At 56.6% G+C, this 12296-nt stretch overlaps 1 protein-coding gene across 2 annotated transcripts in view; it reads left to right on the top strand.

Moving 5' to 3' along the window:
• The first annotated feature begins 4618 nt into the window (after positions 1 to 4618).
• The window catches only part of NECTIN2 (nectin cell adhesion molecule 2), a 29880-nt gene continuing 22202 nt past the window's right edge, over positions 4619 to 12296 (top strand). The window contains exon 1 of one of the 2 annotated variants that reach the window (XM_045045530.1): positions 4619 to 5002. In XM_045045530.1, the coding sequence (XP_044901465.1) occupies positions 4912 to 5002 (91 nt within the window). In that variant the 5' untranslated portion in view covers positions 4619 to 4911. The remainder of the gene's footprint in view (positions 5003 to 12296) is intronic. The other variant, XM_003997692.5, reaches the window with a different exon arrangement.

The raw sequence follows: 12296 nt of genomic DNA, 5'->3' as shown, positions 1-12296 counted from the left end.
GCAGAAGTGAATATTTAAAAAAAAAAATACAGCAGAAACATATAGAGGGTCATAGACTAGTGGAGAGAATTTGATAACCATGCAAAGTGTTTCTACCAAGCCTGTCACAGAGTATGTTTTCGGTATGTGTTTATTATTAGTATCATCATCCGAGGAAAATGGAGGGAAAGAGGGAAAAGCAAAATAGGGTCCTTTGGTCCAGGGCAGAGACCAGGTGGAGAGAGAGGGACCACTGTAAGAACAGACATTGGTCAGGAGGGATCTGGGGAGCTGGAGAGGGGGTGAGCAGATGGCTAGGGGGAGGGAAGAGAGGGGACCCCAGGGAGGAAGGGGGTGCTCAGCACCTGGTCCTTGAGTTCATGAGAGGAGGGTCCCAGCCCTCCTCCCTGGAAGACATACATTTGCATAAGGTCCCTCATCTGTCTGGCCTCCCAGGCAATTTGCATACAGATGGCAGCCTGTGCCCTCAGCCTGACCCCCCCCCCCCACCTTGGACAAGGGTCTGGGGGAAGGGGCAAGAGGGATCTCCTGCAGGATCTGGGACTCCGGGAAGTAAAAGCAAGTTTGCAGTAAACTACCCTTGTTTACAACCTTCTGTGGCTCCCTATTGCTCTCAAGTGCATGAACCGCCCTTCACCCGGCATTTAGGACCTAAGATGTTGCCCCTCACACACAGCCCACCCCTCCCTCTCTCACACATGCCCCTGCCTTGTGTCTTCATGACTTTACTATTCCTGGAATGCCCTTCCCGGTTTCCCCCATTGTCATAAAGCTTGCCTGTCCTTCAAAGCCTGAGCATCTGGAAGGATTCTGAAAAGTTTTCACTCCCCTTTTCCTGCCCTGGCAACTTTACAGGAATCTGTGCCTTTTTCGGGCTCCCATAGCTTTTATTAGTAAGGATATGTTTGGCTGCAAACGACCAAAAAAAAAAAATGGAAGTAAAAAATTCGTGTAAATGAAAAGGGAAATTATTCACTCGTATAACCAGGCTGACTATCTTCAGGCATAGCTGGATCCAGGGGCTCAAATAGTCTCATCAGAAAGCTGTTCTGGGGTGCTTGGGTGGCTCAGTCAGTTAAGCATCTGACTTTTTTTTCTTTTTTTCCCCCAGTTTATTTATTTATTTTGAAAGAGAGAGAGAGAGTGGGAGGGGCAGAGAGAGAGAGAATCCCAAACTGGTTCTGAGCTCTCACTCTCAGCAAGGAACCCAAGGTGGGGCTCGGTCTCATGAACTGAACCATGAGATCATGACCTGAACTGAAGTCAAGAGTCAGTCACTTGGGGCGCCTGGGTGGCGCAGTCGGTTAAGCGTCCGACTTCAGCTCAGGTCACGATCTCGCGGTCCCTGAGTTGGAGCCCCGCGTCGGGCTCTGGGCTGATGGCTCAGAGCCTGGAGCCTGTTTCCGATTCTGTGTCTCCCTCTCTCTCTGTCCCTCCCCCGTTCATGCTCTGTCTCTCTCTGTCTCAAAAATAAATAAACGTTAAAAAAAAAATTAAAAAAAAAAAAAAGAGTCAGTCACTTAACTGACCGAGCCACCCAAGTACTCCAAGCATCTGACTCTTGATCTCAGCTCAAGTCCTGATCTTATCGGCGCCCTGAACTCAAGCCCTATGTCGGGGTGTGAAGCCTACTTTAAAAAAAAATAATAAAATAAAATAAAATAAAATAAAACAAAACATAACAAAATAAAATAAAAGTCATATCAAAAAAATTGTGTTCCTTTACTATTAATTCAAGAGGAAGTCTCAGGGCTAATTCCCATTGGACAGGAATGGGCCCCACCCCCACCTTTGAACCAATCCCAGTGGCCAAGGGATCAAATGCACTGATTGGCCAGGACAGGATCAGGCTCCCTCTGAACCAAAAAGACTGAGTGTAGGGGACGCCCTATAGGAAAACTTGGTAGTAGGGTAGTAGACTGTTGGAAGAAGAAAAAGAGGTTACAGGTTGCCAGGCAGGTAAATATTTGGCACCAACTTCAAAGCTCTATCAGAAAGACCTTGGCCTTGTGCCTCTACCTCCCGGAGGCTATGGCTCTTCAGCGAAGTGCCATGGGACTTCTCGACACCGAAAGTTGACTCCTCAGGCATGAGACCCACCCAGGCATTTGTCAATCAACATGGCAGTGCGCAGCCTCACGTATGTCCCCTTCCGTCTGTGAAGGGGCGTTAAAGTCCAGCTTGCCTTCCTGGGGCTTCCCTCCTGGGCTCAAACATACCCAACAAAGAACAGCCAGAAAGAAAAGTTGAGCTCGCTCACGGACAGGGCCAGAAAAGAGCAGGTGCTGCGGGCCCTTCCTGGAAGAAACCTCCCTGGGGACTGGGTATTTTGTTGAAGGGAGAGAGGGGAGTGGGGACAGAGGCAAGGATATTACCGAGCAAATTAGCGGCAAAGCCCTCACTAAAAGCCAGAGATCCTGACCCTCTAGGCTGGCTCCAGACTGGGGAGAGGCCAGAGAGATCACATTTACTACCCACATTTGTCCAGCTGGGCTCCTACCAGGCTTGTGCCAAGCCTGAGATGCATGCTGTCTGAAGGACATGTAGGGTAGAGAGGATAAGAACACGGACTGCCTGGGTTCAAATCCCTGCTTGCTACTTCCTTGCTGGGTGGCTTGGGGCCAACGGCCACCCTGTGCTCAGTGCACTTTTCAGGCAGATGGGGATCACGACAGTGGCTCCTCCGTGGGATTCTTGCGAGGAATTAACTGAGATATGTCAGATCTGGATCTGCCATTAAAAAAATATATATTTAATTGAGAGAGAGAGAGAGAGAGAGAGAGAGAGAGAGAGAGAGAGAGAGAGAGTGAAAGCAGGGGAGGGGCAGAGAGAGGGAGACAGAATCGGAAGCAGGCTCCAGGCTCTGAGCTGTCAGCACAGAGCACAACGTGGGGCTCCAGCTCGGGAACCGCATGATCACGACCTGAGCGGAAGTCGGACGCTTAACCGACCGAGCCACCCAGGCGCCCCTGGATTTGCCATTTTGTAACTTTGTTGGGCCATGTCACTTTCATCTCTCTGTGCCTCAGTTTCCTTATCACATAGGGTCAGGTGTGGGTTATTTGAGATAATATACTGCACTTAAATGTGTACGTGGCACACAGTAAGTGCTAAATACGGTTATTAAAAGTATCATTACCAAGAGAAGGCAGGTCGGTAAGAGTCTCCCCTACTCGAGACCTCGCCCTTTGGGGAGGAAAGCTGGGGCGTGTGCTATGGGGAAGGAGGGCAAGTCTAGGGGCTCCTCTTGGTGGGGACAAGAAGGTCTCAAGCATCTGCGCCCAGCTGATCGGCGACACCCTCACCCTAGAGGAAATGGAAGGAGGGATTGCAGGGGCTCAGTGGCATCCCCTCCCTCAGCCTCCCGCTTCCCGCCCTCACCCCGCCACACTGGGCGGCCTCACCAGCTCCCCCGGTCAGCCCTAGGAATGTGAAGAGGTAGGTGGGGGTGGGGAGGAGCGGGAGCCGCCGGGGAGAGACAAAGGGGCCGAGTCAGAGCGAGAGACACAAAGACGCGAGGAGGCTGGGAAGATAGAAGTGGGACAAGGACAAGGGGAGGGACCGGCGGAATCTGGAGGCCCGACCCTAGCCCAGCCCCGCAGGGCTAGCAGAGCGCGGGGGGCCGGTCTGTGCTGCCCCCTGGCGGGAGGCCGCGGTCACGGGGAGGTAGGGACCGAATACAGGAGAGGACAGGGGGTTTGGCGGGGAGCGAGAGCCACAGAGAACAGAGGCTGGAACAGAGACGTCGAGAGAGACAGAAACAAGAAGGCACATCGAGACACAGGGACAGAGTCAAAGGGATGGAAAGAGACGCGGGGACCAAGTGACACAGGAACGGTGTTAGAAAGACAAAGAGCAGAAACACCAGAAACACAAAGCGACTCCGACACGTGCGGACTCCAGAGGCAGAGAAATAAAGGGACGAAGGAGATCCAAAGACTGTGAGAGACATAAAGCCAGAGGCACAGAGAGGCAAAGAGAAATCTGGAAAGGAATGGCGCAGCGACGCCCAGAGTCCGGGGCAGAGCTTAGAGAGACACAGGATAAACCGAGACGCACCCAGTAGCGAGACAGGCACTGGGCGAGGGGCGAGAACTAGGAAAGTCTCCTGGCGGGCATGGTGGGTGGGTTGGGGGGGTGGTTTCAGCTTGGGGGCGGGGCTCCAGGAGGGGGCGGGCCTATGAGAACCCACGTGCCTCACGCAGGTGTGACGACGCTTCAGCTACAGCTGAAGAGGCGGGGACAGAACTTCGCGCGGGGCTGAGACCAGGCGGGACCGAGTTCCCGGGAAGAGGCTGGACCCACAGCCAGAAGAGCGGGTGGGCGGGGCCGCCGCGGAGGCGTGGCTTCAGGGGGGCGGAGACCGCTGCAAACTCCGGAGAGGGCGTGACCGAATCTCAACCAGCCGCCCGGAGACGGGGGCGGGGCGCGAGCGGTCTCCTGGAGGGCAAAAGGGGTGGGGTTTGAGCTCCAGGGGAGGCGGAGATTGAATTCTGGGGGAGGGGCAAAATCGAATTCTGGGGAGAGGCAGGTGTAAAGCCCTGGGAGGGGGCGGGCGCAGAATGCTGGGCGGGGCGGGAATAAAATCCCGGGGAGGACCAGCGTGGAATCTCAGAGAGGGCGGGACAGCGTGAGCGAGTGCGGCCGGAGCCCAAGGTCGGCTCCGCGGGGGGGGAGGGAAGGGGTGGGTCCTGTGACGTCAGCGAGTCCGAGCTGCCAGAGAGAAGCCTGGGGCCGGGGGCGCCGAGCGGGGAGAGCCCGGCCCCGAGAGCAGAGCCGCGGGAGCAGAGCGGGCGGGAACCGGCCGGGAGCCGGAGCCCCTCAGGCACCTGCTCGACCGCCCAGCCGATCGGCGCTCACGGAGTGGCCCGCAGGCCCCCGCCCGGGCCCAGTCCCACCCCGGGCCCCCCCATGGCCCGGGCCGCAGCCCTCTCGCCGTCGAGATCGTCGCCGACGCTGCCACTCCTGCCGCTGCTGCTGCTGCTGCTGCTCCGGGAAACCGGTGAGAAACCGCAGACGCCCACCCCCCGCGCCGACCCAACCCCTTCCCCACCTTCCGAGTGGGGAAAGACCGAGCACCCTCCCCGCTCTACCCCCAGTTCACCGAGCCCCCTCCCTCGAGCCCCCTTCCCGGCCGGCCGCACCGACTCGGACCCTTATCTCTCGGCAGCCCTCTCCCCCCGCCCACCACCACCCTTCTTAATCCCAACTCTCCATCCATCCTACACCGGACTTCTCGGTTATCCCCTCCCCCTTCCTCAGACTCTAACACCAAAAGGGTTAAATCTGAGCCTTCGCGCCCCCCACCCCACCCCGCACTGAGCTGTCAACCCGGATCTGAGGTTCCATCTCCGCTTCCCCGCTCAGGCATGTGGGGAATTTCTCCCCCCGCTCCCCAGCAGGAGGGTCGCGACGAGGAGACAAGACCATCCCCCATTTTCCTTCTCCCAGGGTTGGGCGTTTGAGGCCTTGGGAGAACTGAGGGCAGGGGGCCAGATGTCCAGGCTCTCCAGAGGGGCTGGAGGGCTGGGACTTCGTGTTCCTTGGAGGGCCAAGGATGAGAGTTCCGGCGACCTGGGGAAGGGCCTGAGGACTCCAACCTGGGGCCTCAGGGAGCTGTAGGTTCTTGGGACCCAGAAAACAAGGGGCTGGGGCCTGGCTCCTGGGACCCAGACAAATTAGGGGCTCGGGGTCTGAGTCCCAAGTAGAATGAAGGCTAGGGGCTATGTGTCCTGGGGTCCTGGTCGAATTGGGGGCAGGAAGGGCTCAAACCTGGGTTCCAGATTGTGAGCAGGGGGTTTGTGGCTCCTGGGTCCCAGGTAAAACAGGGGGTGAGGGGGGAGGCGGAAGAGGCCCTATCTCCTGGGTTTCAGATTTAATTGTAGGCATTGGAATGTCTCCTGAGATCCAGATGTAAATGCGGGCGGGGCACCCGGTTCTTGGCTTCTAGATGTAATCAAGGGCAGGAGGCTCTCTCTGGAAGCTGGCGCTCGGTCGGCTGTGTCCCCTAAAGAAAGAAGACGCTTCCCTTTCCTTGTGAGCCGTCGGCTGGGACGTCCCTGGGGAAGTTTTACCGGTTTCACTTTAGCTGAACCCCGGCAGGGAGGGGCGGGAGCTCTCCCCGGCTCCCGGTTCCGGACTCCCAGGTTTCGGGACCTTATCTTTCCTCCGGTCGCGCCCTTGGAGCCGCCGCGGGGGGGGGTGGGGGGGGGTGGGACGCGAGGAGCCGCCGCCCTAATCCCCCGCCCCTCCCTCTGCTCTGCCCACCGACTCCCTCCCAGTCCCCTCAACCCCTCTGAGGGAGGGCGCAGCTCTCAGAGGAGGGAGAGGCTGGGACGAACAGGTGAAGAAGGTTCTGGCCCCGCCCCCTTGCAGGTGACTGGGCTCTTTATTCCCAGCTAGAAACTCTGGACACTGGAGTTTCCCAAGGGTTTGCCCAGGAAGTGTAGGCGGGAGCAGGGGGTGGGGGGGTGTCTTGCAAGAACCCTGAACCCTGGCTATCCCTCTGACCTCATCTGCCCCAGCTTGTCGCTGATTTGTATCCCAAGCCTTGACTCCGAGTTGGATACTGGCTCTCCCTTGGTGTCAGAGATAGGGACATGAGGTCAGGACCTGCCGCTTGTGAGAAACGCTCAGAACCCACCTGACCTGGAGCCAGGCTTTGGCCTGACTCGTGATCTCATGGAGAATTCTAGATCGCCCTAGGAGACAGGTCCTCTGTTCCTATTTCCATTTCGCAGATGGGGACACGGAGGCTTCGAAAGGGCAAGCCACATTCCCGGGGTCCACAGCCAGTCCCCAGAAAGCCAGGCGTCAGACTTCAGAGCCTTCCTGGGCTCTGCTCCATCAGGTGCCCCTGAGGCTCCATTTCCTCCTTTGTAAAACAGAGGCAGGAACCCTTTCCCTCTAGGGCCAGTGGGAGGGTTCAGGGGCCTCACTGAGCCCGTGTGAAAGCTCTTAGCACCTGGGGAGGGGGCCTTCCGCCCTCCCGACCCCTCACCTCTGTGCCTTTGCTTCCCACCTTTTCTCCCTCCCCTCTTTTCTCTCTTCCTCTGTCTCTCCCTCCTTCCCTCACTTTCTCTCCACCTCCTCCCCTCTTCATTTCTCGCCTCTCTCTGCTTCTCTGGCTCTCTCCTCTCACAGAGCTCTTTCTGTCTTTCCTGGCCATCCATCTCTCTCTTTACCTGTCTCTGGCTCCTCTGCCTCCCCCCTCCTGGGCCCCTGGGGGACCGAGGGCTCTCCACCTGGGCCCCCTGCTGGGTCGCCTCCTCTCCAGTCCTCCCTAGCCTTCTTGGCTCTTCCCTGTCAGTCAGCCCGTAGTGGAGGGGGATGGGAGGCGAGGGCCTGCTGTCTCTTCTCATTAGGGAAGGGGGACTGGGCAGCGAGGTGGGGAGGGGAGCAGGGAAGGGATTCACAGACAGGGAGGGAGATACAGGGCTGGGGACGGAAGGCGGAAGGCGACGGAGAATGCGTCAGAAACAAATTTAGGGATGGGGTCAGGGACAAACCCTAGATTGGAACCGAGAGAGATGGCGGGGGGCGGGGGGAGGATGAAATGTGGCCCACAAGGGTGGGACAGAAAGATGCTGAGATGGGGCCAGAAAGGCGGAGGAGGGGGAGGGAGCTGGACAGATGCACCAGGATAAAGGCAGGAACAGCCTAAGGAGAGAGATTTAGAGCCTTGGTGAGGGACTGGGAGCCCAGAAGCCCCCAGCCATCAGTGACGAGATGCCAGGACCCAGGGAGGTCAGGGCACAGGCCAGTCTCAAGGCCAGCAGTATGTGGGGGGTGCAGGGAGTGGTGGACACAGAAAGGACAAGGAGTTAAGGCACACCGGCCAGCTCCCCCGCCCCGCCAGGGACACTGTTACATTTTTAATGTCCCAACCATGCTGAGAAATGGAGGAGGAGGGGGAGGAGAAGAGAGACCCAGGGAGATGGCCCAGGCATAGACAAAGGGTATCAGAGATGCAGAGAGGCAGGCAGAGATGGGGAGACCCAGGAGGCAGGGAGGTCCCAGAGTCAGAGACATACAGCCCGTGAGAGATAGACACCAGAGACATAGACCATGAGAGACAGACACCAGAAACCCCGAGAGTTTAGAGACCCCAGGAGATAAAGCAGGGAGCCGAATTCCAGAGACTAGGAGACCCACACCCAGAAAGACGGGCCTCTCAGGTGTCAGACATAGAGGAAAGAGAATGTGAGAACAGCTAAGGATGTGGGCCGTCTTCTTAGGCCAGTGAAAATGTTCCGGGATGGACTGCCATGAGGGAGGCACAGATCTGGGAATATACGAACGCCACTGAACTGTGCGCTTTGAATGGGTGGATTGGATGGTATGGGAATTATATCTCAATAAAGCCGTTAGAGGGGCACCTGGGTGGCTCACTCGGTTACGCATCCAACTCTTGATTTCAGCTCAGGTCGTGATCTCACAGTTCATGGGATCAATCCCCGCATTAGGCTTTGTGCTGACAGCAAGGAGCCTGCTTGGGATTCTCTCTCTCTCTCTCTCTCTCTCTCTCTCTCTCTGCCCCTCCCCTGCTTGTGCAAACGCGCTCGCTCGCTCGCTCTCTCTCTCTTTCAAAATAAATAAATCAACTTAAAAAAAAAATAAAGCTGTTAGAGACAGAATATGACAGACACAGAAAGCAGAAAGTCTGAGAGAGACAAAGGCAGAAACCAGAGAGCCGGGGAGTTGAAGACATGTAGGGACAGACTCAGGGCCCAGGAACCAGATGCAGAGAGAGATCAAGGCCTGCGGGGGCGGGGTGGGGGGGGGGGGGGGGGGTGGGGGGGGTGGGCGGGCAGAGTCTCGGGGATGGAAACATTTTGGGGTAAATGTAGACTGGGCAGAGCGGTGAGAGCTTCTGTCTGAGGGGCTCGGCCAGGGAGGGCAGTCCTAGAGATCCAGCGCCAGAAACATCAGACCCCACAGCGGGGGTCCTGGGGCCTTCCGGGGTGGGGGTGGGGGGTGTGGCCGCTGCAGAAAGGCAGGGAGGTCTCAGCCTGGGGAGGGAGTGATAACCACCCTCTGAGAGATGGTTGGGGGAGACAGGGAGGCAGGTGCAGAAAGCCAGGCACAGAGAGCCCCATCTCCAGGCCACCGCCTCTCCCCACCCCAGACCGGCTCCCGGATGTCCGCTGCGGGGGTGGGCACTGTGATTAATGCAATTAATTAATTAGCAAGGTGGCTGAGGCAGCAGCCGAGGCCAGCGCTCATAGCACGCCGGCCTTCAAGGGCCTGCTCGAGTCCTGCCGCACCCGACAGGGCAGGTCACCGTGTTTATGGGTCTCAGGAGCCAGCCAGGCAGGATCCCGGGAGTCAGGGCCCCCAGCCCCCTACTCGAAGTCACCATGGCACCCTCCTCTCTGCCTGGATCTTCCAACCCCAGATCTCAGGGTCTCAGGCTATGTGTCTCTGTCTCTCTCAGTTTTCTCCTGGGCTCATGCGATGCCCCGGGCAGCCCCCACTCCGCCACCAGAAAGCCTGCAGGCCCAGGCCATAGGGACAGGAAGCGTGTCTGGGGACCCAGCTGATGCCTCATGAAGCTGTCACCAGTCTGCCTTGCTGAGGGAAGCCGAGGGAGGCCCGTGTTCCCATGGCCAGACTCTCCCCCACCGTGGTGCCAGCCACGTCCCAGCCAAGGTCAGGGCACAGGCACGCTCCCAACAGCGCGCTGGGCACCAGGGTCCTAATTTCAGGCCAGCCGTCCTCCTGGCTTCGGTTCCCCAGCCTCCATCTAAGACGCAGAGTGTCTGGGCACCAGCCCACCCCTCTGCCCCTGACTCTCAGAGCCTGTGGCCCTCACGTCCCAGCCATTCCCTGCTGAACTTGCCGCCACGTCTGGTTGATCCTTCTTCCTCGCAGCCCACCCCCCGCGTCCCTGCCCCATCCCATTCCGAGGGTTCTTCCAGAAGGCACAAACCTAACCCTGTTCCTCCCCCTGGGAACAACTCTCCGAGGCTTCCCAGCACCCTCAGGCAAAAGCCCAAACTTTTTTTTTTCTTTTCTTTTTAAATTTAATTAACTTTTTTAAAATTTACATCCAGGTTCATTAGCATAGAGCGAGACAGTGATTTCAGGAGTAGATTCCTTAGTGCCCCTTCCCCATTTAGCCCATCCCCCCTCCCACAACCCCTCCAGGAGCCCTCCGTTTGTTCTCCGTATTTAAGTCTCGTATGTTTTGTCCCCACCCTGTTTTTATACTATTTTTGTTTCCTTTCCCTTATGTTCATCTGTTTTGTCTCTTCAAGTCCTCATAGGAGTGACGTCCTATGATTTGTGTCTTTCTCTGACTGACTAATTTCACTGAGCATAATACCCTCCAGTTCCATCCACATAGTTGCAAATGGCAAGATTTCATTCTTTTTGATTGCCGAGTAATACTCCGTTGTATATATAGACCACATCTTCTTTATCCGTTCATCCATCGATGGGCATTTGGGCTCTTTCCTTACTTTGGCTATTGTGGATAGAGCTGCTATAAACATGGGGGTGCATGTGTCCCTTCGAAACAGCACACCTGTATCCCTTGGATAAATGCCTAGTCGTGCAATTGCTGGGTCCTAGGGTAGTTCTATTTTTACTTTTTTGAGGAACCTCCATACTGCTTTCCAGAGTGGCTGCACCAGTTTGCATTCCCACCAAACATCTTTTTTAATGTTTATTTTTGAGAGAGAGAGACAGAGAGAGAGAGAGAGAGAGAGAGAGAGAGAGAGAGAGAGAACAAGCCGGGAAGGGGCAGAGACAGAGACAGAGACAGAGAATCCCAAGCAGGCTCTGTGTGGAGCGCGATGCGGGGCTCAAACCCACAAACCATGGGATTATGACCGGAGCGGAAACCAAGAGTCAGATATTTAGCCGACTGAGCCACCCAGGGGCCCCCAAAGCGCAAACTCTTAATGGAGCCTCTGCCCGTGTATCTAGTACACAGCTTCACCTCATTCGTTCATCCATCATGTTTCTGGAGCTCCTACAGTGTGCCAGGCACCATTGTAGGCTCTGGAGATACATTAGTCAGCAAAGACCCCTCCCCCTGGGCACCGATGTTCTAGTGGGGGAGACACATCAGGTGCTTTGAGGGAAATGAAGCGGGGTCGAGGCAGTTTTTATTACCATTACGGTGCTCGGGGGGTCTTTGCCTAGCTGAGCAAAGACCTGAACGAAACGAGGGAGGGAGCCATGGGGACATGTGGGGAAGAAGCATTTCAGGATGCGGGAACAAGTGCAAAGGCCCTGAGGTCGTCTGGGGAACAGTGGGGAAGCCAGTGTGGTCAGAGCAGGGTGAGCCAAGGGGAGAGGGTGGGGGATGAGGCTAGAAAGAGGATGGGTGCAGATCGTGCGGGGCCTTGAGAGTTTCTTTTCTGAGTGAGGAGGGCCGCCGGAGGGCTCTGAGCCGGGAGGAGGGACCTATTGGCTGTGTTTGGGAACAGACTGTGAGGGCAACTGCAGTCCTCCGTGCGGGCAGGTACCGGTGAATTAGACAAGATGAGGCACTGCAGGGCTCAGATGTGGTCTGTTGGTGGGTATATTTTGTAGATGGAGCCGACAGGGTTTCCTGATGGACCGCGTGTGGGGGTAGAGGACGAGGGGCGACGTTTAGGTGGAAACACCCCTAACCCCACAGGGGCTGAACCATCCTGTTCATTCATTCAGAATTAGAAACAGATTGGGGGAACTTCCAGAGGCCCCTGGATGGCTCCGTCGGTTAAACGTCCGGTTAAATGTCCGACTGTTGGTCTCGGCTCAGGTCGTGATCTCGAGGTTCGTGAGTTCGAGCCCCGTGCAGGGCTCTGTGCTGACAGCGCAGAGCCTGCTTGGGATTCTCCGTCTCTCTCTCTCTCTCTCTCTCTCTCTCTCTCTCTCTCTCTCTCAAAATAAATAAACATTAAAAAAAAAAAAAACAGAATGGGGAACTTCAGGCCATGGGATTTTAGAACCTCATTCATTCAGAGAATATTGAGTGTCCACCAGGAGCCGATCGCTGTCACAGATTCTGAGGGCATAAGCTTGTGGGCCTAACCGGGCATGGAAGTCACAAAAGTCCAGGCTGGAAGAGGGGGAGCAGTGCTCTGCAGAGGAAGTGGGGGGGCAGGGGGAGGCGCGTATGGCCCTCTGGGGCAAAGTGTTGGGGATGAACACCCTGCCTGGGGAGCCTGCCCCACAAGAAGCCAAGAGTGGGGTCTTTTTTTTTTTTTTTTTCAACGTATATTTATTTTTGGGACAGAGAGAGACAGAGCATGAACGGGGGAGGGGCAGAGAGAGAGGGAGACACAGAATCAGAAACAGGC

This window comes from Felis catus, chromosome E2, assembly GCF_018350175.1.
Source record: "Felis catus isolate Fca126 chromosome E2, F.catus_Fca126_mat1.0, whole genome shotgun sequence".
Taxonomy (NCBI): domain Eukaryota; kingdom Metazoa; phylum Chordata; class Mammalia; order Carnivora; family Felidae; genus Felis; species Felis catus.
Note: the sequence above shows the minus strand (reverse complement) of the source record. Positions and strands in the feature narration are given on the sequence as shown.